Source organism: Protopterus annectens, chromosome 2.part1, assembly GCF_019279795.1.
Source record: "Protopterus annectens isolate FY-2018-M chromosome 2.part1, PAN1.0, whole genome shotgun sequence".
Lineage (NCBI taxonomy): Eukaryota > Metazoa > Chordata > Ceratodontiformes > Protopteridae > Protopterus > Protopterus annectens.
This window is the reverse complement of record NC_056729.1, coordinates 581,207,977-581,233,559: the sequence shown is the minus strand read 5'-3', so window position 1 is coordinate 581,233,559 and position 25,583 is coordinate 581,207,977. Positions and strand designations below refer to the sequence as shown.

The 25,583-nt window shown below is 38.9% G+C and overlaps 1 protein-coding gene across 1 annotated transcript in view; it reads right to left on the bottom strand.

The window, feature by feature from the left end:
- Window positions 1-12,043, bottom strand: part of LOC122794867 (protein ABHD1-like) — a 406,644-nt gene extending 394,601 nt beyond the window's left edge. Inside the window, exon 1 of the mRNA XM_044063466.1 lies at window positions 11,712-12,043. Within this exon, the coding sequence (XP_043919401.1) occupies window positions 11,712-11,837 (126 nt within the window). The 5' untranslated portion in view covers window positions 11,838-12,043. The remainder of the gene's footprint in view (window positions 1-11,711) is intronic.
- Window positions 12,044-25,583: the final 13,540 nt, after the last annotated feature.

Here is a 25,583-nt window from a genome sequence, read left to right as displayed (position 1 = left end):
AATTCCAAAACCATCTGATAATCCCCCAACTCACAATTGCCCACAAGATATTTTACCAACCCAATAACACCCCTATGCTCTCAAAACTCTTAATCCCATATAATAATATGAACTCCCTACGTTCTTCTAGCAAACTCCTTGCTAGCTTAACAAAGTTTAATAATACAGCTGGTGACTCTCTGTTTACCAACACAGTAGGAAAAAACTGGAACCTGTTACCCAATGAACTAACTCTAATTACATCCCTGCCACTCTTTGAACAAAAACTTAAGAAACACCTCCAAATGCACTGGCTATGCCCTTGTAGTAACCCTGACTAACAACCCTCTTCACCCCTGTTTTTTTCTTCTCTTCTAACCAAACTTCCAAACATTTAAATGCTTAGTCTTGTAATTAAGACTGACACTATTTAAACTCTAATCAACTTTTGTTTAAATCCTTCAACCTGATGTGAACTATTGTACATAACACTTACTGTATTATATCTGTTTTTAGCTTTCTTAAGCAATATTATGTTCACTGTTACTTTTCTTAAGTGTTTTGATCTCTGAAATGTAATTAACTTCCTGTTTTATTTGGTTTATTAATCCTTTATTTACCATGTAACAATATTTTTATACTTTTGTATATCTGTGTGGAGCTTTTCTCCCCGGGCCTCTACTGAAAATGGATATATATCCAGCTAGACTAGCCCAGTCAACAAATGTAAAATAAAATAAAATAAAAATAAATATATATATATATATATATATATATATATATATATATATATATATACACATATATATATATATACACACACATATATATATATATATATATATATATATATACACATACATATATATATATATATATATATATCTATATATGTATGTATATATACTATATGTACATACACACACAGCGTATAGCATTTGTCAATATCAGTTGTCTTTTTTATCTAAACTGTTTATATATAACTACTTTTCAACAAAGTAATGAGACAGTCACTGCTTGAAAGCAAGTGTTATAATTCAACTGGTCTGATTGATGAACACATCTAATAGCTCTGATACCTTAAACAGTAGTGTACTCCTGGTGCTCTAAAATTCTTTATTAAAACATATCATATTCCAAATTTTTCTGCTTAAATGTTTAATTACAGCTTTTGAAATCTGTGTCATCGGAAATAAAAATGTGGACTAATTTAGCTGATATTGGCTGTTAGTTCCAGTCACTGCTTCTTTAACCCCCACCTACCCATCACAGTCCTTATTTGCACTTAGCAGTTATCTTCTTTATCTCACTAGAATTCTGTTATATTTAACTTGTGCATCTTTAGCACTTCTATCATGTTTTTACACCTTTGTATCTAGTAATAGGGGGACCCATTCATTTATCACTTTTTCATTAAAGTGATACTTCTGAGTATTACTTCAGTTCCTTCCCAACTTAAGCATCATATTATAAGACTGTGTACCTTAAAGATTTATATAATAGAGTTTGCACTTTATACACAAACTCCATGATACATTTAAGTCACAGTGCTTCATACCCAGATTTCCAAGAGGCCACTGTGCTATGCTACCCTGTTGTTATTGGTGGTACGCATGATGATAGAATCTTTGTGCTTTACTCTAGAGTCAATATTACCAGGTTTTCTCCTTTAGGTTATGCAGAACTTGTGAATACTGAAGTACAAGCAGCCAGTACACATTGCACAATGACAACAAGTTCTGTCGGCTTCTGCTCACAGGTACAGTTTTTACCAGGGTCAATTTACAGTGATGTAACTTGTGGAAGAGTTCCTGATATTTAAAGGGAGAGGACTGATTTGATGTCCATGGGCTATGCCCTGTGTAGGAAGATGGTGACCCCCCCTGCTGGTTTGACAAAACTAAAAAACCCGCATTCTAATAACTCTTTTCTCTCTGATCAAACTCTATATCACTATTAATTGGAAAGATAGATCCCTACTGACTTGGAAAGGGTTTAAACAAATGGCAATCAAATACTCAACAGCTCATAAGCTCTTAAATTTTAATTATAAAACAAATTCACATTTCATTGAATTCTGGAGTATTTTATTTGATCATATTTTGCATTAAGTCTTACAATTTTTATTACTACAGGGTACTGACAGACTTTGACAATTATTCTTAGGCTCTTCCATCTACTTTCTATCCTCTCTCTGTAACAGCTTTTACCTTGTTACCTATACATTTTTATACCTATTTTGTTTAGATCCTAATATACTCTTTCTCAATTTGTTTAGGCAACTAGCGCTATTGTAAATGTTCTTTCTTTTGCTTTTATGGTTATGTCAGTACATATTAGAATGTTCTGTTTTCTATTTTATTGTTCCAATATAAGGCATTTGCCTCCACATGTTGATATTTATGCTTATTTTTATTGATTGTTATTATTTACTAAACTTTAATAACGATTTTTGGAAAAAAAGGAATATGGTGACTAAGTGGATGTGGAGACCAAACTGAGATGGGTATCACAGACACCCTTTTCTGTATCTGTTGTAACAAAATACACATTCTCACTAGGAGTGGTCATTTCAAAGGACTTCCTTATACAAAATCATTATAAAAATGTGGTAAGAAAAATAGAAGTAGATCAAACAGAGCAGATGGAAAAGTACTGCAACAGAAACAGGGAGAAGTTCTTATGTACAAAAGAAACCACAAGACACCAGTTGGAATACTGTGTGCAGCTCTGGAGGCTATACCTTTATTAAGATGTAAAATGAGCTGAAGCTGTTCTAGAAGATGTCTGGCATGTTAACACAAATGGCTGTAGTCAGAAGCTTTAAACAAAAATTAACATGCACACAACAGAACAAAAAAGGGAGAAGGGAAGACATGACAGAGATACTCAAATACTTTAAAAGAATCAATAAAGTCCAATACGACAACATCTTTAAAACAAACTACACAGGAACAAGGATCACAATAAAAGAAGCTTGGAGGCTGCACAGAAGTAATTGTTCACCAACAGACTTGTAAACACAGAAAAAGGAAGACAGGAGAACTGTATAAATGGTTGTGGATTCACAATAGCAAGAAAAGTCCAGTTTGTGTATGGAACAGACAAAAATATTACAGAAAAAAAGAGGCATAAAAATCGAAAGTTCATTGACAGCAACAGCCTCTTCCTTGTGAGGGTAAAGTGCAGAAAATTGGACACAGGTAGCCATTGTTTGCCATTAGTTTCTGTTACTAAAATGCCCAGTCTTGAAGCTTGCTTATTTGCTCTCATTCCTCCTTTCCTTCAATTTTTATTTTTATTTATTTTTTTACATTTTGCCCACTGGAAACCTTCTCCATGACTGGAATGTTAAGATGCAGAGATGTGATTACTACATCCTTCAGAAGTTTAAGTGAAAATGTTTCTGCAAGCCAGAAAATTGCTTTGCCCTCTTTAACCTGAATGACTCCATAAAAGTTACATCAGCATTACATTGGAATCTGCATGGTGATCTCATCATATCTTTATCGTAGAAAAAACAACCATTAATTACTTACTTACTTCTTCCCCTCACCTGGTCCTCTGGCATCCAGGCTGCTGCCAAGCTCCTCGTGGTCCTGCAGAGTGGTCTTAGCTACAGAGAACTCAGAAAAGCGACTACTTTCTGGATTTAAGTATCTTTGCATTTTTTCACTTGGAATAGCTTCTGTAGCTTACCCTGAACTAGCTTGAACTGTTTTTTTAACTGTTTGCTGCATTATTTTAAAATCTGCACTTAAAGTTACTTTTTAGTCGAATTTGATCAAAAGTTTGTTTGTTTGTTTGTTTAATTTAACTGTTGAGGCTGCCCACTAAAGTGTGCTAGCCTGTTTAACTGATTTATCACTGTTTCTGCATTTTCTGTGTGTTTCTATCAAAAAACAAAAAATAATCCTTGTTTTCCCGCCTCTCCTCGACTAGTTTAGACCAGTTTACAGGCATTGCTGTATTCTGGGCTGTGGTGTAGTTCCTGTGTTGTCTATTACCTTACTTGGATAGAAGGAAATTTCTTTGCTCACCAGTGGGAGTGGGGAGCCTTGAGCAGCCTACCTGTCCCTGTAGGAAGTGACCTCAGCACAAGAAGTTGTAGTAATTGGTTGTTTTGGACCATTTCTAGCTCTTTTGTAGTTCCCTGTTTAAAATCCGCCTCTGGGCGTTTTTTTCTGGCTATACTGCTCAGACAAGCTCCTCGTGGTCCTGCAGAGTGGTCTTAGCTACAGAGAACTCAGAAAAGTGACTACTTTCTGGATTTAAGTATCTTTGCTTTTTTCACTTGGAATAGCTTCTGTAGCTTACCCTGAACTAGCTTGAACTGTTTTTTTAACTGTTTGCTGCATTATTTTAAAATCGGCACTTAAATTTACTTTTTAGTCGAATTTGATCGAAAGTTTGTTTGTTTGTTTTTTTAATTTAACTGTTGAGGCTGCCCACTAAAGTGTGCTAGCCTGTGTAACTGATTTATCACTGTTTCTGCATTTTCTGTGTGTTTCTATCAAAAAAACAAAAAATAATCCTTGTTTTCCTGCCTCTCCTCGACTAGTTTAGACCACTTTACAGGCATTGCTGTATTCTGGGCTGTGGTGTAGTTCCTGTGTTGTCCATTACCTTACTTGGATAGAAGGATGTTTCTTTGCTCGCCAGTGGGAGTGGGGAGCCTTGAACAGCCTACCTGTCCCTGTAGGAAGTGACCTCAGCACAAGAAGCTGTAGTAATTGGTTGTTTTGGACCATTTCTAGCTCTTTTGTAGTTCCCTGTTTAAAATCCGCCTCTGGGCATTTTTTCTGGCTATACTGCTCAGACAAGCTCCTCGTGGTCCTGCAGAGTGGTCTTAGCTACAGAGAACTCAGAAAAGCGACTACTTTCTGGATTTAAGTATCTTTGCTTTTTTCACTTGGAATAGCTTCTGTAGCTTACCCTGAACTAGCTTGAACTGTTTTTTAACTGTTTGCTGCATTATTTTAAAATCTGCACTTAAAGTTACTTTTTAGTCGAATTTGATCGAAAGTTTGTTTGTTTGTTTGTTTAATTTAACTGTTGAGGCTGCCCACTAAAGTGTGCTAGCCTGTGTAACTGATTTATCACTGTTTCTGCATTTTCTGTGTGTTTCTATCAAAAAAAAAAACAAAAAAATAATCCTTGTTTTCCCACCTCTCCTCGACTAGTTTAGACCAGTTTACAGGCATTGCTGTATTCTGGGCTGTGGTGTAGTTCCTGTGTTGTCCATTACCTTACTTGGATAGAAGGAAGTTTCTTTGCTCACCAGTGGGAGTGGGGAGCCTTGAGCAGCCTACCTGTCCCTGTAGGAAGTGACCTCAGCACAAGAAGCTGTAGTAATTGGTTGTTTTGGACCATTTCTAGCTCTTTTGTAGTTCCCTGTTTAAAATCCGCCTCTGGGCATTTTTTTCTGCCCTACTGCTCAGACAAGCTCTTCATGGTCCTGCAGAGTGGTCTTAGCTACAGAGAACTCAGAAAAGCAACTACTTTCTGGATTTAAGTATCTTTGCTTTTTTTTACTTGGAATAGCTTCTGTAGCTTACACTGAACTAGCTTGAACTGTTTTTTTAACTGTTTGCTGCATTATTTTAAAATCTGCACTTAAAGTTACTTTTTAGTTGAATTTGATCGAAAGTTTGTTTGTTTGTTTGTTTAATTTAACTGTGGAGGCTGCCCACTACAGTGTGCTAGCATGTGTAACTGATTTATCACTGTTTCTGCATTTTCTGTGTGTTTCTACCAAAAAAACAAAAAAAAAATCCTTGTTTTCCCACCTCTCCTCGACTAGTTTAGTCCAGTTTACAGGCATTGCTGTATTCTGGGCTGTGGTGTAGTTCCTGTGTTGTCCATTACCTTACTTGGATAGAAGGAAGTTTCTTTGCTCACCAGTGGGAGTGGGGAGCCTTGAGCAGCCTACCTGTCCCTGTAGGAAGTGACCTCAGCACAAGAAGCTGTAGTAATTGGTTGTTTTGGACCATTTCTAGCTCTTTTGTAGTTCCCTGTTTAAAATCCGTGTTTGCACGGTTGTGCGCATAGCGCAGCACCGGTTAAACAAGGTTAAAGTTCTTCTGGCTCCGCCAAGTCTTCAAATTTTCCCTTAAGGAAGCTCTACTCTTAGTATAATCAGATTACTCACTATATTATAAGCCTAGCACTTGTTCTCAATACTTCTCTACTAAGTAAGCACTCTCGTACTAAGTAAAGCACTACATCTACCTACCACCCCTGTGAATATCTACTTCCCTTAAAGGTACAGCACTCCCTTATACTGTTCTAGCATGTCGAGTGGTAGATTACTGGCGTCCTCTCCAGTTCAGCTGGTCAATCTGGGTATCTTGAGACAATGCTACAATTGTCTCATGTACACAGACAACCCTCTCCTCCTCCCAACAAACACAAATACATGTGAGAGATGCAACTATATAGCCAAACTGGAGGCTGAACTCTCTCAACTCAGGGCTGGCATGACCAGACAGGAGGAGATGGTAACCACACACACAACAATCCCAGTCCCACATAGACCTACCACAACTGCAAACCAAACACATAAAAACATAAAGACATACTCGGAGGCTCTAATAAAAAACTTACCAAAACAACAGAGGCTCCCAAAGCAGACATCCAAAAATCCACCACCTCAAAACAAAACACATGCAACACATACTTCAATAAATCAGTGTGTCAACCAATCACAGCCCTTAAGGCCAAACACCATGCCTGATACACTAGTAATAGGTGACTCTATAGTCAGACACACTGATGTCCCACTGACCAGGCTGAACAAGGAGAGGGTGACTGTGAGCTGTCTATCGGGAGCTAGGATCCGCCACATAACACACGCACTCAAGTCACTCCAAAGCAAGTACAAATATGACTCCGTCATTGTCCATGCTGGCGTAAATGACCTGAGACATACCTCCCTGGACTACATGAAAAGAGACATAGAGGAGCTCTCCGATTATGTAGCCCAGGCTGGTATGACCCTGACCCTGAGCAGCATCTTGCCCTCACCAAGAATGATACCACAATACAAAGACAAGATGATCAGCTTTAATAATTGGCTCAAGTACTGGTGTCATTCTAAGGGGATCCAATGTCTGTCTGCCTGGGATGACATGTTGGACAAGCCATGCTGCTACGCAAGGGATGGCTTACACCCGTCACCACTGGGCTTCCGGATATTGGCTAAGGCTCTTGCCACCCCCATAGTGCCTTTTTTAGGCAAGGCTCAAAAGACAAACCCACCTCCTTAGAAAACAAAAATGGAAAAAAACTAAGGGTAATGCTGCTTAACGCCATAAGTCTAAATCTCAAGATGCAGGCACTGATGCACTCCTCAGCATGGAGAACATCGGCGCCTGTGCAGTAACTGAAACCTGGTTCAAGGCTCCTGAGAGCACCCCAGCGCTACCAGGCTATACCTCAGTATCATGCTTTTCGCCCCAAAACCCGGGCGAACCACAAAGGAGGGGAGTGTCCATATTCATCAAGGACACCCACACCTCCAGGTTAGTAGCAACACATGAAGCATCAGAGACCATACAGGTGCAACTAACCATAGGCAAAACTGCTATACAACTGGTAGCATGTTACAGACCACCCTCCCAATCTCAGGAACCCCACTCAGCCTTCCTGAAGACATTGGAGGATATGAATGTATCACAAAATACCATCATACTGGGAGACTTCAACTACCCAAACATAGATTGTGTACATTATTCTAGCCCTGATACCCTAGCCCAAAGGTTCCTGGAATTCATAAATTCAAATGCACTGGAACAACTAGTCACCTCTCCCACTAGGGGAGATAATATACTAGACCTGATCATCACAAACATGGGGACAAAATGCTCCACACTGGAAGTATACCCCTCACTACTGAGATCTGACCACAAACTAATCACCCTGGATATACATATCCCACCTCCACCCCCAGCACAAAAGACCACAGTGAAAAACTTCTCAAAAGCAGACTTCACTCTTCTTAAGACTGAGATGGTATCCTTTAAGCCCACTGTGCCAGTGGATACCACATCCCACAATGCCAAATCCTTCACAAATGCTTTCTATGGACATCTCCAAGAATGCATGGATCATGCAATCCCAAATAAATCCAAGTCACTCTCCACCAAAGGCAAGCGTCCTGTCTGGTGGACCTCAGCCATTAACAAATTGTATAACAAAAGAAGGAAGCTACTGCACGTCAGAGCAAAATCCCATGAAGGGAAGACATCTCTGATCAACATTAGCAGAAAACTACGTTCTCTCATAAAAACATCCAAGGCCAACTTTGAGAGAAAAATCGCTAAGGACACTAAAGATAACCACAAAGCCTTCTTCAGCTATGTTAGAAACCTGGGCGGAAACCCTCAGATATGCTCAGAGTTAGTTCACAACAACAAAAAATACACTGAACCCACAGATATTGCCAACATTCTGGCTGACAGGTTCAGTGCAAATTTCTCCCTTCCCTCACCCCCAAAAGAAGAAATACTTATCCCAGCTGAATGTAATCTCCCTGTCATCTCAGATGTCCAAGTGAGAACCACCCTAAACAAAGCTAAAAACACAGCATCAATGGGACCTGACGGTATCCCGGGTTGCGTGTTACGTGAACTCCAAGAGGAGCTAAACCCACACATAAAAATGCTATTTAACCTTAGCCTTACTTCAGGATATGTACCTGAACAGTGGTGTACAGCAACAGTGGTCCCACTCCACAAAGGGGGTACCTCTACAGACCCTGGAAACTACCGCCCCATAAGCTTAACCAGCCTGGTCTGCAAAGCTATGGAAAGAATCATTATGGAACTCATAAACAGAGACATAGGGGACCTATAGACACTTGACCCCACCCAGTTTGGCTTTGTAAAGGGCAGATCCTGCCTTTTGAACCTGGTTGACTTTTTCGAAACAGTCACTAGAGCCATTGATGAGGGCAAAGCAGTCCATACAGCCTACCTGGACTTGGCTAAGGCCTTCGACACAATACCCCACTCAGACATCATAGATAAGCTCAACAGCTTAAACGTAAACCCTTATGTCACTAGATGGGTTGCAAACTGGCTAAAGGACAGAACCCATAAAGTTAAAATCGCTGGAGCAATCTCAGACTCAAAGCCAGTCACAAGTGGTGTCCCACAGGGATCTGTCCTGGGACCCCTCTTGTTCGGCATTTATTTCTCAGATGTTAAAGCAAACATGGGAGGGTTGTGGCTGACAAAGTTCGCAGATGACTGCAAACTAGGCACCATAGTCGATACACCAGCGGACACATACATCCTACAAAAGGCCTCACAGAAACGGACAACTGGTGCCGAGTCACGGCCTTAAACTAAATGCCAAAAATGTATAGTCATCCCTTTGGGGAAAACAAAGTACCCACAAATTATCACATAGACAGCAACCCACTGAGTACGGAAAAAGTAATCAGAGACCTAGGGACCCAAGTCGACAGCGACCTTTCATTTGACACCCACGTTGCCAAAGTGGTTAGAAAAACATTCTACCTTGCACACCTCATCATGAAGGGATTCACATCCAGATCCAGGGATGTCATTGTACCCCTATACTCCTCCCTCATCAGACCCTTGATTGAGTACAATGCCCCATTTGGTATGTACCTCACCCGGCATTTGCAACAGCTGGAGAGACCACAAAAGTACCTCACTAAGAGGATCAAGGGTCTCCAACATATGTCTTATTCTGCCAGACTAAAGAAACTTCAGCTCTATTCAGTAGCATACCGCCTGCTCAGAGATGATCTCTGCCTGACGTACAAGGCCATGTCCAATCAGGATCTGATGGACATGCTCCACCTCAAAAGATCCAAATCCATCAGGACCACGAGAGCTAAAGACTTAAACCTTGGCACAAGTAAGAATAGGACATGCTGGAGGGACAGATTCATAACCTAGAGGCTTCCCATGCTTTGGAACAAGATCCCAGTTCGTATTAGTCAGAGCCCCTCACTGACTCTCTTCAAGAGAAATCTTGAAGAGTGGATGGGAGATCGTAAGTTTACCCCAGGGGTCACATCTGTGTCACTGCTAGACAGGGGCACAGTAAACTAATTATATTATATAAGGGGACCTTCATTGTGTCACTACTAGACAGAGGCACAGTATTCTAATTTTATTCTGTACATTTTTGTACCATTTCATGGGGTGGCAAAAGCCACATCACTATGGCTAGGCTTACAAATGCCCTAGGGCAGATAACCTAGTACTATACTATGAAACTAAACTATGAAACTATAAATTAACTTCCACTGTAGTACTGGGTTAGTACTTTCTATGCTTTTGTGTTAAAATCCTCATGAATGGTACACTGGGTAGTTGACTATACATTAATATCCCATCAGTACAGTGTGACATGGCTGTGGTTCTGGATAGTCTCCTTGCTGTAAGCTTAGTAAGAACCTCTGAATCCTGTACAGGTGGTAGTATCTGATGTGGTAATGCAATTACCCATATGTATGTTGGTATTCACATAGTGTGTTTTATCTTGACCATTTAATGGAAAGACAAACATTTTCTACCAAATCACATTTAAATTATTTGAGTATCCTGAAACATTTCCCATAAGGAAGTCTTGTCCATCTCCAAATGTTCATCAAGAATGAATTCTGGATATGCTACTTTGATTGTGATTTACTTAAAACTTGTTTCAGTACTTCATGGACTTGTATTACAAGCAGATAATGTTCTCTTCTATTACTCTAGAATCTGTTACTGAAGTCTCCTTCAAAATAAACCAAGAACAGTGAGGACATGAACACCTGAGTTCTCAGAAGATGTTTTGGAATACAGCACAGCACCAATAAAATGGTAAGCTCTTAACTCATCAGTGGGTGCAGAGGGTACCTGATGAAATGAATCCCTCACTAGTCTGCAAACAGAAACTCATCTACTGTTAATATTTATTCACTTAATTCACACTAGTTTTGGGGAAGAACTGCCTACAGTTTGCTGCTGTCCAGCTAAGTATACCAAGCACCAATCCAGCCCATTTAAACACACGTTAGTAGAGATACCCTGGCTATCCTCTTGCACCATATTGCCAGGTTCTTTGATGGTTGTGTATAGCATTTCAGAAACTGCACAAGCTACTATCTATGAAGTATCATCAACTTCTCAGCCTAGAATTTAAACTATGCACTTGGATTGTCCCTCAGAAGTTTAAGTGATTGCTCAGGACCAAACCCTGTGGATAGTTCATCAGGCCATCTATCAGTAGGCTGTCTCATGAGACCTAGAGAAAGTGAAAAACTTGGGTTACAGTATATTGTAAAGGAAATGGTAATGTATAGTGTGACTCTTCCCAGAGGTCTGGTCTCTGCCAAAACAGGAGCAAGTCAAAAGTTGCCCAGCCAATTTCCATCTTGCATCACACAAGAATATTAAACTGTCTTACTACTAATATAAACTGTATGCTTCAATTTATTTATATGTATAAATAATTTAGCATCGAATTAAATAAAACCTGATTGCTAATTTCTCTATACACCTTCTGTCGTCCAGTGCAGCAGGTACACATATAACATACTATGTAATGATTACAACAGACTGGTACATCCAGTATGCCACATTTTGTGGTTGTGATTATATATTTCTGTTAATATGGGGACAGTGATACAAAGGGATCTGCTCTCAACTAATTTATTTAGTTACCAAACTCAGAAAAATAAATATAGCAAGTAAAAAGCACACACTAACCTTTGGCACCCATCTCCAGTAGAAGCAGATATAAAGGGCACCGAGTCCCAGAAGCACAGAGCTTGGCTTTCCCAAGTATTCACAGACATCCTGCAGTATACGATAAGTACTCATCATTTCAGCCATTGATCAGACTGAAGATAGCAGAAATGAGTACAACTTTGTTCAAAAATAGTAAAAGTGCTTATTAGTGTCCACAAATAACCTTAAACACAGAGAAAAAAAGAAAACTGTACTACAAAAAAAAAGAAAAAAGCTAAATACGCAGTACAAAAACTGGTAGGTAAGTTCACACAGCACATTAACCTGTACACACAGAAAGTTTACTGTCATCTGAGCAGTACTTCCTTCCTGAATTTTGCCGGTATGGGCAGCAAAGTTAATTATGTGACTGAATGAATGCTGTGAAACTGATCCTTATCTTGAGAGGTTTACAAACCACAATCCTGGCACACAACCCAAGTGTTATAAACTAAAGGTTGAAATGTCTGAAGAGCCAGGATGATTTTGTTTTTTCAAACCATATGTTCACTCTACTGGCATTTATTCAAGACAGCTTCTCCATTTGAAAGCCCCTCTCTGTGAGAAGCATTATCTGTTTTGTTCAACTGAATGCCCAGCCCACGTTTATTGAAGTCCTAAATTATATAGCGTAACAAGAAGTCTAAAGAAGTGACAAGTAATTTGACTTCATATAGCCTGAAAAGCTTTTACTTGGAATTATATTTCTAAAACACTGTTCACAAGGAAACAGAGGAAAATTATTTTTTATTGTAATTTTCAGTGAAAGAATACTAGTTTCGAAGTTTCTGTAGTTTTATTATAATCCTCTGCTGAAACTAGCTAAGATTCATTTTAGGGGCAGCCCAAAATATTTTAGATCAGCGGATCCTTTTAGACATCAGAAGTTGCTGAAAAGGATCTGTATCCATTTATCAAAACTGTTAAATAAACTGACAACCTGAATTATACATCTGCTGGTGACTGGAAGAATAAAATTCCATTCAGTAGGTATTAAGCTTATTTGCAAATCATTGCAGTCTTTCCCATCTCTGCATTTATAAAACTTAGTTGGGCAACAGATAAAGGCACCATGACCTGGACTATCAGCTGTGGTAATTTCCTGGCCTGCTGGATAAACCTTGCATCATCTTCAATACATGTTTACTTCTCTCAGTCTATTTAACAGTTCTGCTTGTCTGTCTTTGCTAAAGTCATTCAACAATTTTGATCCACTTCTTTTTCATTCGGCTTTTCCCGGTTAGGGGTCGCTACAGCAGATCACCTGTCTGCTCATGACTGGCAGTGGAGTTTTACAGTGTCGAGTTGCCAGCCTAACCTTCCACAGAAGGCACACACATGCACGCACTCACACCTAGGGCCAATTTAGAGTGTCCAATCCACCTACAGCATGTCTTTGGGATGTGGGAGAAAACCGGAGCACCCGGAGGAAACCCACGAGACCACAGGGAAGACATGCAGACTCCGCACAGAAGGCACCCCAGCTGAGGATCGAACCGGAGAACCTCTTGCTGTGAGGTGGCAACGCTAACCGCTGCACCACCATCCACTACCTCCTTAGAAAGTTTACTCCAGTCAATGAATGCCCTTCTTGCCCATTTTGCTCTCACAGTGTATCTTCAAAGTGTGCCTTGTTGCATGTTTACAGTTCTTTTGAATAATACTCAAATAGACTCCAGTGATGTCACTGAGGTATATCACAGGTTGCTTAATCACCCTTAATGGTATAAACTGAATAGTTGTAGATGTTTTACCTTAATGTCTAGTGCACAGCATTCAATATTTTTGGTGCTATCATGTGAACTGCTTCTGTCCTCTATATGTAAGTGCAAATATTAGGACACCAGAAATGCATATTCTACTCTAAGTAGGGTTTCACTAAGCATACATAGGGAGAGATAAAATTTACTATCGTTTGCTGGCAAAGCCTTTACTATGTGCATCCCAGTGTCCCAGTGCCCTTAATTTAATGTGACTGTCTCAAGGTACTCTCAGTTTTACATGTTAATGTTATGTCTCAGTTTTGTATTCCTTTTCTTTGTGCAGTTTTAGTATCCCCTTCCCTCTGGAACAAACAGCATTAGTTAAGAAGTCTGAGTTACACGTCACTGTTAATGTATCTGCAAGGGTATTTTCTGCTAGTAACAAAATGATAACCGGAAAAAACTATTATGAAAACATAATAAAAATTGCCATTTGTAATAATACATTTTGCAAGTGGAGCCGGCACTCTCTTTAACCCCCACCAAAATGGAACTTGCTATAGGAAGGGGTTTAGGAGGGTACTGCCATCCTTACAGATGATACTGGCAGAAAAGTCAGTTTGCGGATCTAATTGATCAGAGGTAAGCATCGTGAGGCACAAGGATTTTATTATAATCGTTATACAATTGGTGTGAAAATTCTGTTCTAAAACATGGGGGGGATATATGTTGTAAATTATGCTCTTTTCATGGATTTGTTTCCCAGATTCCTTATTTTGCTTTCATTTGCAATGAATCAGCTGTGATTCAGATCAATCTTCTAAGCAGACCAAGTACCTTTTTTATCCTTACTACTCATTTTTATATACTGACCTGATGGGTGTCTTTGTGACATTGGGGAGAAATGCAGGCTTCTTACTTCCAAACCTTCTGCAAGCACACTTATGAAGATCATGAAAAGATACACACACTTAGTTCTGATCCATTTTCGTACTTCACTTACTATTACCTTTTTTGTTCTACCATCTGGCCTTTGTTTTATACATACACATAAATCTGTATTTGTGCTTATATGTGCAATTAAAGATCTATACAAAATGAAAAAGAATTAAATATTTCTGCTGAGTTTGGAACCATCACCCTAAAAAATACCACACTAAGACTGTAACATCCCTACTCTGGGCCAGTAATCAAGGACTCTGAATCCTCACCACTGGTACTGGAGAGGGATGTTCACCTGGAACAAAAATGGATATATTCAGTATTTCCAGATGCAGCTCTCTGCAACAAGCACAATTTCCCGTAAAAGCACACAAAGAGCACACTCAGTCTGGGGTCTGGATTTCTCTATCTGTCTCCATGCAAGTCAGCAATAAGACTCGCCACTGGCATAGATATAGAGTTGAGAACTCAGCTGAGTGTCCAGGCCAAGTTCTGCAGCACCCTCTCTATGAAACCAGTGCTTCGTGTCCCTGCTCCAATCAAACAGCTGACACACACACACACACACGCACACACACACACACACACACACACACACACACACACACACACACACACACACACACACACACACACACACACACTCACACGCCTGGGAAAGGCTGGCACAGATTTATTAGCTACTCTAAGGCTCTTGCAAGGGTACCCAATTATACTGAGTGAAATTAATATTAATGCAAATGATAGTTTGACCAACAGCAAGGCTTTCTGGAATGGCCAGAGCTTGTCACCAAATATATATATAAGCACTCTCAGAGAAAGGTGCTGACTGAGGTTTGGGGATAAATTATTGGCTAGGCCTGTAAGGGCCCCAGGGCCATTAGCCAAGTAACCTTCTATGATCCAATGAGATTAAACTATTTTCTAAAATACCAGCCACAATGAAAAGTTTAAACATATTTAATAATAAATAAGAAAATAACATGAAAATACTAAATATCTATTTACAGTAAACACCAGAGTTTAAGCTCCCAGGAAATATTCAAATAACCCAGACAAATAGATTCACACAGATACAGGAAAAACAGAACTTAACTAATCTCACTATATTTTTCTGACTGATCTAAATAATTACTATTCCCTGGTTCACTTATTAGAGCAAGGCAAGATGAGGTAGGTGAGGGGTCCTTCTCTGTCAGGTTCCAAAAACAGACTACAATGAGACTTCATTTTTGCCTAGTGTTAAAATATCATTTTTAATGATGAATTATAGAATGACATCACATACATTTGGTCTTCTAACTTCTGGTTCCCATGCTACCCCCTTTGTGTAGAAGCTGTCAAGGGTTAGCACATATGTCTCAATAATACACATACACACACACACACACACACACACACACACACACACACACACACACACAAAACCTTACTATTTATTTATTTATTTAGTTATTTATTTATATTTGTTGACCGGGAGTGTCCGACTGGACGTAGGTCCATTTTCAGCGGAGGCCCGGGGAGAAAAGCTCCACAGTTGAAATAAACAGACAGTAGTTACATTGGATTACATAGCGATTAACAATTTACATAGCAATTACTTACAACATATTTACAGATGAAGAACATAGTACATCAGTAGACAACTAGAATCTTTATCTGTGAAGTACATAACAGACATTAACAAATGTTACAAGAAGAAGTTCCTGCTGTATAATAAGTACTGGCTTATGAGCATCTGAGCTTGCTACAATCAAGGTAGTTAGTGGAGTGGAAAAAAAGGTAGTGGTTGGATGGGGAGGGTGATATTAGAGTGGGAGTTGCAAGGGCATAGCCAGCATGTTTTTAGGTGCACTTTTAGTAAAGTTTTGAAGTGAGTGCATGATGGTATGGAGGTAATTGTGGGTGGGAGGGAGTTCCATAATTTGGCTATGGTACAAGAGAATAGTGCTTCACCAGCAGAGTTATTGGCTTTTGTGATCTGCAAGTGATTTTTGTTGCTGGATCTTAGTAGTCTGGTGGTGCAATAGGGTTGGAGTAGATTCTGGAGGGATGGGAAATTTAGTGGATGATTTACTAGTTTGTGGGCAAATGAGTGTTGATACCATTGAAGGAGGTGAGGGAGTTCAAGCCAGCCCAGTTTAGCAAGTGGGAGACAGTGGTGACGATGCCCTGTTTTGTTGTAGCAGGTCTCTAGCTTGTTTAAATTGCATTGCCTTAGGTTGGTATATATTGGACAGGCATAAAGTAGGGTGGAGATAAGGTGGGAATTTGCTATTGAAATCTTTGCTGCTTTCGTGAGAAGTTGCTTATTTCTGTATAAGTTTATTGTGGACTTTTTTTATGGTCAAGGATATGTGAATGTCAAATTTTAGTTTATTATCTATTTCCACTCCTAGCAATTTGGTGTGTTCAGTTGTGTATATAGTGGTGTTGTCTTTTGCTGTGATGTTAAAGTGAGAGTTGTTTTGAGTATGTTTGGTGGGTTGGAAAATGAGTAGTTTAGTTTTGTTTGGGTTGAGTATTAATTGGGCATCGGATAACCAAGTTTCAACAGAGGAAAAGGCTTCCTGTGTGACTTTTTGCAGTTCGGTAGGATTGGGCTGAGCAGATGATGGTTGAGTCATCTGCATATTGTATGAGTGTGCCATGTTTGGTGGCAGAGGCTAGATTATTGGTGAAAACAGAGAAGAGTAGGGGTCCAAGGATGGATCCTTGGGGAACCACTATGGAGACAGGTAGTTGGGGAGATATGTCATTCTGCCATACAACGGATTGTTGGCAGTCAGACAGGTAACTCTGAAACCAGTTGGTGACCGATTGTGAGAAGGATAGGTTATTGATGACAGAGATAAGTTGTTTGTGTGGGACCATGTCAAATGTTTAGATAGGTCTAGGAAAGTAGCAGAGGAGAGATAGCCATTGCTTTTATGCTGAAGGATAGTGTTAGTAAAGGAGAGTAAGGCAGTGGTGGTGCTATGGTTTGGTTGGAAACCATGCTGAGTATTGGAAACGAGGTTGTTAGTAAGGAGGTAGTCTGAGACCTGAGAGTGTATGCATCTCTCTAGTATTTTGGAGAGTGGAGAGAGAATAACTATAGGGCAGTAATTGGTTAGTTCTGTGGAGGGAAATTATATGTGATACCTTCCAAAGTGTTCTGACAGAGATCGGTTAATCAAGATGCCAGAGCATCAGCTGTGATTTGTAGGTATTCACTTGGGAGGTTGTCTGCTGCTAATCTGGTGGGCTTAAGTTTAGTTAAGAGTTTTTTATGTTGGAGGTAGGTACAGGAGGAGATTACTAGTTGAAGGTGTGGGTTGGAGGTTGTGTTGTTTGGCTAGTGATAGTATGGTTTGTGTGAAGTGTGTGCTGAATGAGGTAGCAATATTTTCTGAGGAGTGAGGGATGTTAGGAGGAGGGGTACTGACTTTACCTGTGTGGAGGATGGAGTTTATGGAGGACCAGAATTGTTTGGGGCTGTGTTGAGAGGAGTGTATGTAGTTCTAGGAATTTCTGTCTAGTTGAGGGAAAGACTAGAAATTCTAAGATCTGCTCCAGCTACTGGAAGTCATAAAATAATTTCAAACCTCCACCCTTCCAGAGTAGCAATTAGCTCACCCCAAAGACAATGCAGAAAACTTCCTAGTACAGAAATGTTGTCTCTGGTTGCCTTGAGAACTGCAAGATACAATGTTTATGGCCTAAGCCAGGAAATTAAATTTCAAACTATTTTCAGAATTGGGTGGATTGACATTAACCTCTTCTCTTCCAGTATCCTCTATTAAAACATATCCATTTAAACAGTTACAATAATACATGTATATTTCTTTTTCTGTCCTGCAAAGCACACTGTTGGTACATTTTTAACACAAGCAGATTTACAAATACATTTTTCAACACAAGCAACTGTATGACTCAGTTTGATATACAAATGACATATAATTCTTTACAAAATTACAGATAGCTGTGCTGGCATAAGCAGACTCACATGCTGGAAATCCAGCCAGGAAGGATGAAATTTAGTCCCTTCTGGCTTGCTCATTCATCCTATTAGGAAGAAGAGGGTATGTCTGATGTCAGGCAGATGAGAAGTGAGGATCAACAAGTAAAGCAGCCTGTGGCATCATAAATTACAGTGTTGCAGACTTGGCTATGCTCAGGTGTGATTGGAATTTGAAGCATCTCTAACATACTGTATGCTGTGCATGACTGGACAACTGGAGCCAAAACAGGTAGATATCTCCTCATATAGTATACCTTTAAAAGTAAAGTAAGTGAGTATGTGAGTCATATGACAGGGAAGGTCCTGGCACTTGTCAGTAGAGTTACAAAGAAGCAAAAAAACAATCTTGTCTTGTATCCTCATGCTTGTACTGTCATAAATGTCAGAAAATGGGTCTTGGAACTTGAACGCCCACTGACTTCGGCTGTCTTTTGCTTCCTTGTGTGATGAGGACTTTGTCTCGCATATAAAATAAGGTACACAGTGATTGGAAGATCAGCAACCAATAAACAAACAAACAAATAAGGCAAGAGAGAAGTCCATTTAAGTTACCAGACCTCTAATTTCCTCTTTCTCACATGACTTGTGGTCTTACTAAACATTTGTAAATTATCCAAATTGTGGATATTTAATGGAAAGAAATTACATATTCTGTATTCATATCAGTCTTTCATCAAAACCTAAATGGTTTTGTTACCTTTAAGACCACTGAATTTTCAGCATTTAATTAAATGTAGTAAAATAGTGCTATGAACCTATGAATGTTGCTTTCCTTAACCTTTTATAAAAACACTAACATTTTTACATATTTACATGAAAATAATGTCATCATGAATCATCTCACTCTAGTTCATCCATTCATTAACACTGCATGAAAGCAGTAATGTCCTGTACATATGTTTTGTCTCTAATATCTCATCACTAGCTTTATGTGAAAGGAGTATTGTAGCATGTGACAACCTTGCCCAAAGAATGGTTATTAGTCTTGTGTTCAAGCAATAACCTCTTTATACACATTGTTCTACTCCTCCCCCTCTTCTGTGCTACATTCACTGAATTCCTGTAACGATAATAAAGCATTGCTTTGTGCTACCTTCCCATAACTAGCCAATCATACAGCACCTCTCTTCCTATACTACATTTGCTAGTCTAATGTGAAGGCAGTGAAGTTCTGCCACAAAGGAGGAAAAATAACTAAAATAAAATTTCAGTGAAATGAAAATCCAAATGGATGTACTGAAACCAATCTTCGTAACATTGTAGCACCAGAAGCACCCTGTCCACAGCCATCTAAGGATATACAAAAACAAGCAAAAAGCAAGTGCATAAATTAATGCAGTCAATGCAAGAAATAGCCAATGAAAGAAAAAAAAGTCAGGAAAAATTAAATAGTTAAATGCCTCCCTTCCTGCTGCTTTCTCAACCAATGTGTTCCAGTGAGGAGAGACTTGGCCTATTCTTTTCAGGATCCTAGTGAGACGAGTCATACAGCCCATTTGTTTCTTAAATCATGTGAGAATCGTTTAGCCCATTCATTTCTTCCTCACTGAGATGCAAGTGAGGAATGGAGGTGGGATTTCATTCTAATGAAATAGTTGCTACCAAACACCTATCCGTGTGGCAGTTGGTGGTCATGGTCATTCATGATATCCCTACTGCCATAAAGGACTCCCTAAGGGAGGACCTTTACCTGCCCCCAGCCCAAGTGGTTGCTGCTATCTGTAGTACCTCAACCCTCTGGTTAACATCAGAGGTACAGTGGTACACTGTCGCATAGCCCTATCCACTGCCAAGGATGGCTGGTCAGTTGCTCACTCCCACCATCTCTTGCTGCTGTCCTTTCAGTGCCTGGATTGCAAATTAAAACCTGGGCCTTCTAGGTCATGGGCAGAGTTTTATACCTGTATGACACAGGACAACGGCAAGATTAATATTTTTTAATTCAGTTTCACAGGGACTGGTAAATAACTTCACTGTAGAATGATAAAGTAGCATAAAGTTAGAATAAATTAAATATCAAGGTAGCTGAGAAAAGCTAATTAGTTCTGGTTATAAATAAAGCATTATATAGTGGCTCTAGACAAACAAGTTTAGTGAATGCATCTTGTATTAAAAAATGTGATAATGCATACATATGAGAAACTTGACTCTCTACTAGATGATAATAAAACATTCCCTGGGATTCAAGAAGCTCGGCGCAAGGACGGCTTTAGCCTTGTGCCAAGCGTCCTCACTACAGATGGCGCAGCAGCACCATATGAATATGTATGAGGGCATCCTGCTGCACCCTCGACGTGCACAGGAAACGTGTGTGAGTGCAGGGGGCGTGTACAAGTAGTCTACGGAGGCGTAAACATGCCCCAACACTTGCAAAACCTACTATGCCTACTAGTAGAGCCCGCCCTTAATAGTAAGTCAATAAGTCAGTGTCCGTGGATACCGAAATGTATGCTAAGCATACAAGAGTGTCCATGAACAGTGAAATAAAATTGAAGTAGTAAACACACAAGCACGTAGTGGAATGTAGAACCCTGTTCCTAGAACTGTCACAATTAGATTCCCTGTCCCTGTGTCCCTATTATACATTTGAATTGCAGCAATATCGAAGGTGTAAGCAAAGCGCAGTGTGTCTGCACATCGCTGCCCTCCGCCGAGCGTAGCTTACACATCATATTAATTCAAATAGAGAAAAACATGCGGAATCAGCATGTCAATAGTGTAGTGTTTAGAGCATCCGCCTATCAAACAGGCATTCACGGTTCGAGCCCAACAATAGCACATATCATTTTCCATGTGGAATGAATGTCGTTTTGCTGTAAAACTGACATAAGAGTATCGCATGAGATATTTAACAAATATAATAAAAGCAAAGTGGCACTATCATAATGAATAAGGTACTAGTAAGCAGGTGTAAGCACAAATAAGCAACAGTAAACACATATAAGTACCAGTAAGCAAGTCTGAGTGCACTTGCGCAGGTCTAAGCTGTGCCCAGCATAGGAAATGTATATAAGTATATACAGATATATATATATATATATATATATATATATATATATATATATATATATATATATATATATATATATATATATATATATATATATATATATATATATATATATATATATATATATATATATATATACATATATAGCTATGAAGAAAGTACGACGTAACAATAAAGCATACAAAAGGAATGAGAAGGGAATCAACAGTAACCCCAGTATTATATAGTGCTGTCAGTGTATGTCATCTCCAGCTGAGCAGGAGTGAGCAAAGCACTGCTACTCACACCACAGGCATTATATTACCAGTGGGAGTAACATTGTTGATTTGCTAAGTCTACTTTACACACAGAGGGTAGTCCCTGATGGGACTACCTAAAAACTGATAGACCATTTGGCCTTATGACCATTACACAAGCAAGGGCAAGTATGTTCAAAGACTAAATGGTGGGAGAACCTGAGAATACATGGGTTGGGACAACATACATGTAGGGCCCCTAATGCTCCGGAGAGGGCAATGTGTGGAGGTGTGTCATGGCTGCGATAACAAGTGGATAATGTTTGGTATGCATGTATTTTGAACACGGGAGGGGTGGAGGAACTATGGGTATGAAATTATGGAGCCAGGCGTGCCAGGGTTGGATGGGCTGGTTCTAATTGGACAGCCCCGTGGAGGTCAGTGAGTTCGTTATAGGTATGCATGCATAGACACATGCAGACATCAATATGTAGAAGTGCATTCTCTGTAAGACATTCATTCCATTTGGAGACATAAATAACATGAATGTGCCCTTACAAACCTCGACAGTAGATAGAATAATAGGTTGTGCAGAAGAGGGACGGAACGAAACTGCTAAAATGCAGAAGTGTGTACAATGTCCAAAGTCAGTGCTGTGCTGAAAATAATCAAATGTGAGGACTTTCCCACACATGCAATCATTCCTGTGATCTGCCTGATATGGCAACGCCAATTACTAAGCCAGTCTATTTGTAAAAGAAATACGCCGAACACATACATAATTAGGCTCTCATGTGTAACTTGTGCGTTACCACATAGTCATGCATATTAATTTATTGTAGTGTCATGTTAATGGGAGTAAGGATGTAAAGAAGTATAGAGTCTAATCTTGAAATAAACACATGCGTGTCCCATGTGGGACAACCCAAAAATTGCGAATAGTATTCTTTTGGTCGCTCATATTACCAGTGTTTGTGGACTAAATGTTTGGGAGTTCTGAGGATACATGGAGTGAGTCAACTAATAGGATGGGTCTATAGGAGTAGGGAGTGGCCAATATGTAGTGGTGTGGATACACTGCAAATCAGACTGGAGAATTGATGACAGCAGTGTTAGGGAGGTGTTGGGGTGTGTGTTTGGAAAACCAGGAGCCATAGGTATATGGGTATATATGCAAATGAAGCAGCACAGCAATAGTGTATTGGTTAGAGCAACCCCCTAATGAACAGACATTCCCGTACCAAATCCCACTGTATCACATACCATTTACCATCAGTAATCCATATATGAACATATTGCAACATCTGTCCACTGTATAACCTGCAAAATATCAATTAAAAGTTAACTGGAGTGAAATGTCAGTGTCATAGGTTCATATGTTCATAGATAGGTACTAGGCTATCAGCCCTGGGGCCTATACAAGCCCAGCCAAAAAGGTACCCTGGCTTTTGCCACCCAAGAAAATTATTTTCCTGTGCCACTGTCGAGCAGAGCCACAGAGGTGATCCCCGTGGTGAATTTCCTATTTCCCATCCAATCATCAAGATTTTTCTTGAAGAGTGCTAATGAGGAGCTTTGTTTGATATTGATAGGTTGTTTATTCCAGAGTATGGGAAGTCTCTGGGACAGGAACCTATCCCTCCGACATGTTCTGTTTATTGCGGTGACAAGGTTTAGGTCCCTAGAGCATGTAGCTCATAGGGAATGGGATTTCTTTAAGTGGAGCATGTCCAACAGCTCTGGGTTTGACATAGCTTTATATGTTAGGCAGAGATCATCTCTGAGTAGGCGATATGCGACGGAGTAAAGCTGGAGTTTTTTGAAACGGTCTGCGTAAGGCATCTGTTTGAGGCCGGTAATCCTCTTTGTGAGGTATTTCTGCGGCCTTTCCAGTTGTTGTAGATTTCTTGTGAGGTACATACCAAAAGGGACATTGTACTCTATAATGGGTCTAATGAGTAATGAGTAGAGGGGAACAATGACCTTTTTTTTTCTGGATAAGAAACCTTTTGTGATGTGGTGAGCCACATAGAAGGATTTTCTGACTACTGTGGCGATGTGATTATCAAAGGAGAGACTACTGTCCACCTGTGTCCCAAAGTCTCTTATCACACTTTCGGTGTTAAGTATACTAGTGGTTCATGGGTACAGAGTTTTTACCAAAGGGGATGACAATGCACTTTTTGGCATTGAGCTTGTTAATGAATAAGACACAAGTAAGCAGGTCAAGCATATATAAACACCAGTAAGCATGTGTAAGTGCGTTTGCGCGGGGTATGTATTGCTTTACAGACACATACACACACACACACACACACACACACACACACACACACACACACACACACACACACACACGCACACACACACACACACACACACATATATATATATATATATATATATATATAAATATATATATATATATATATATATATATATAAATATATATATATATATATATATATATATATATATATATATATATATATATAGATATATATATATATATATATATATATATATATATATATATATATATATATATATATATATATATATATATATATATATATATATATATATATATATATATATATATATATATATATATATATATATATATATATATATATATATAGTTATATATATATATATATATATATATATATATATACATATATATATATATATATATATACATATCTGTATACATATATATATATATATATATATATATATATATATATATATATACATATATATATATATATATATATATATATATATATATATATATATATATATATATATATATATATATATATATATATATATATATGGGTCTACCTGAAAACGCCGACATCGAAGAACACTGACAACGAGAACACTGACACCGGAAGATCGACAACGTAGAAGACCGACAGTTGAGAATCCTGATGCTGAGAACACCAACATGTTAAGGTAAGTGTGCGATAGGGATGGACGTTAGGGTCAGGGTGTGGGTAAGGTAAGTGTGCGATAGTGACAGAGTTTAGGTTTAGGGGCGGGTTAAGTGAGTTAGGGTTAGGGTTAGGGTGCGGGTAAGGTAAGTGTGTGATAGTGATGGACTTGAGGGTAAGGGGCAGATTAAATGAGTTAGGGTTAGGGTCTTGAGGTAAGGTAAGTGCGATAGTGTGGACCTTAGGGTTAGGGTTTGGGTTAAGGTTAGTGCATAGATAGTTGTGTATGTAGGGTTTAGTGTAAGTTTGTAACGTTTTTGGTGTGCTTGTGTTGTGTGTGTGTTTTTTGGGAAAGGTATTTGTTTTGTTGTTTGTCGGGATTTTGGTTTGTCGGGCATGTGAAGTTTCGTGTTTTTGAACTTTTTTTTTTTTTTTTTTTTTGGTGTTTTCGTGTCGGTTATTTTGTTGCATGTGTTTTGGCGTGTTGATGGTTGGTGTTATCAGGTAGACCCATATATATATATATATATATATATATATATATATATATATATATATATATATATATATATATATATATATATATATATATATATATATATATATATATATATATATATATATATATATATATATATATATATATATATATATATATATATATATATATATATATATATATATATATATATATATATATCCATATCCATATATATATGTGTGTGTGTGTGTGTGTGTGTGTGTGTGTGTGTGTGTGTGTGTGTGTGTGTGTGCCTAGATATACACAGATATACAGCTATGATAGGAAACAGCACACAAGAATGACATATGTTCACAGGCTATGCCAATGGAAGTGAGGAGCCCAAGCAAGAAACATGAAACACGTAGCATGACCTTCCACCCCTCCCCCAGCCAGACACAGGAAACATACACACAAACAATGTAAAGAGTCCACTGCTACCCAGACCACAGACAGGATACAGCCAGGGGGTACACAGTGCACCCGTGAATTCTA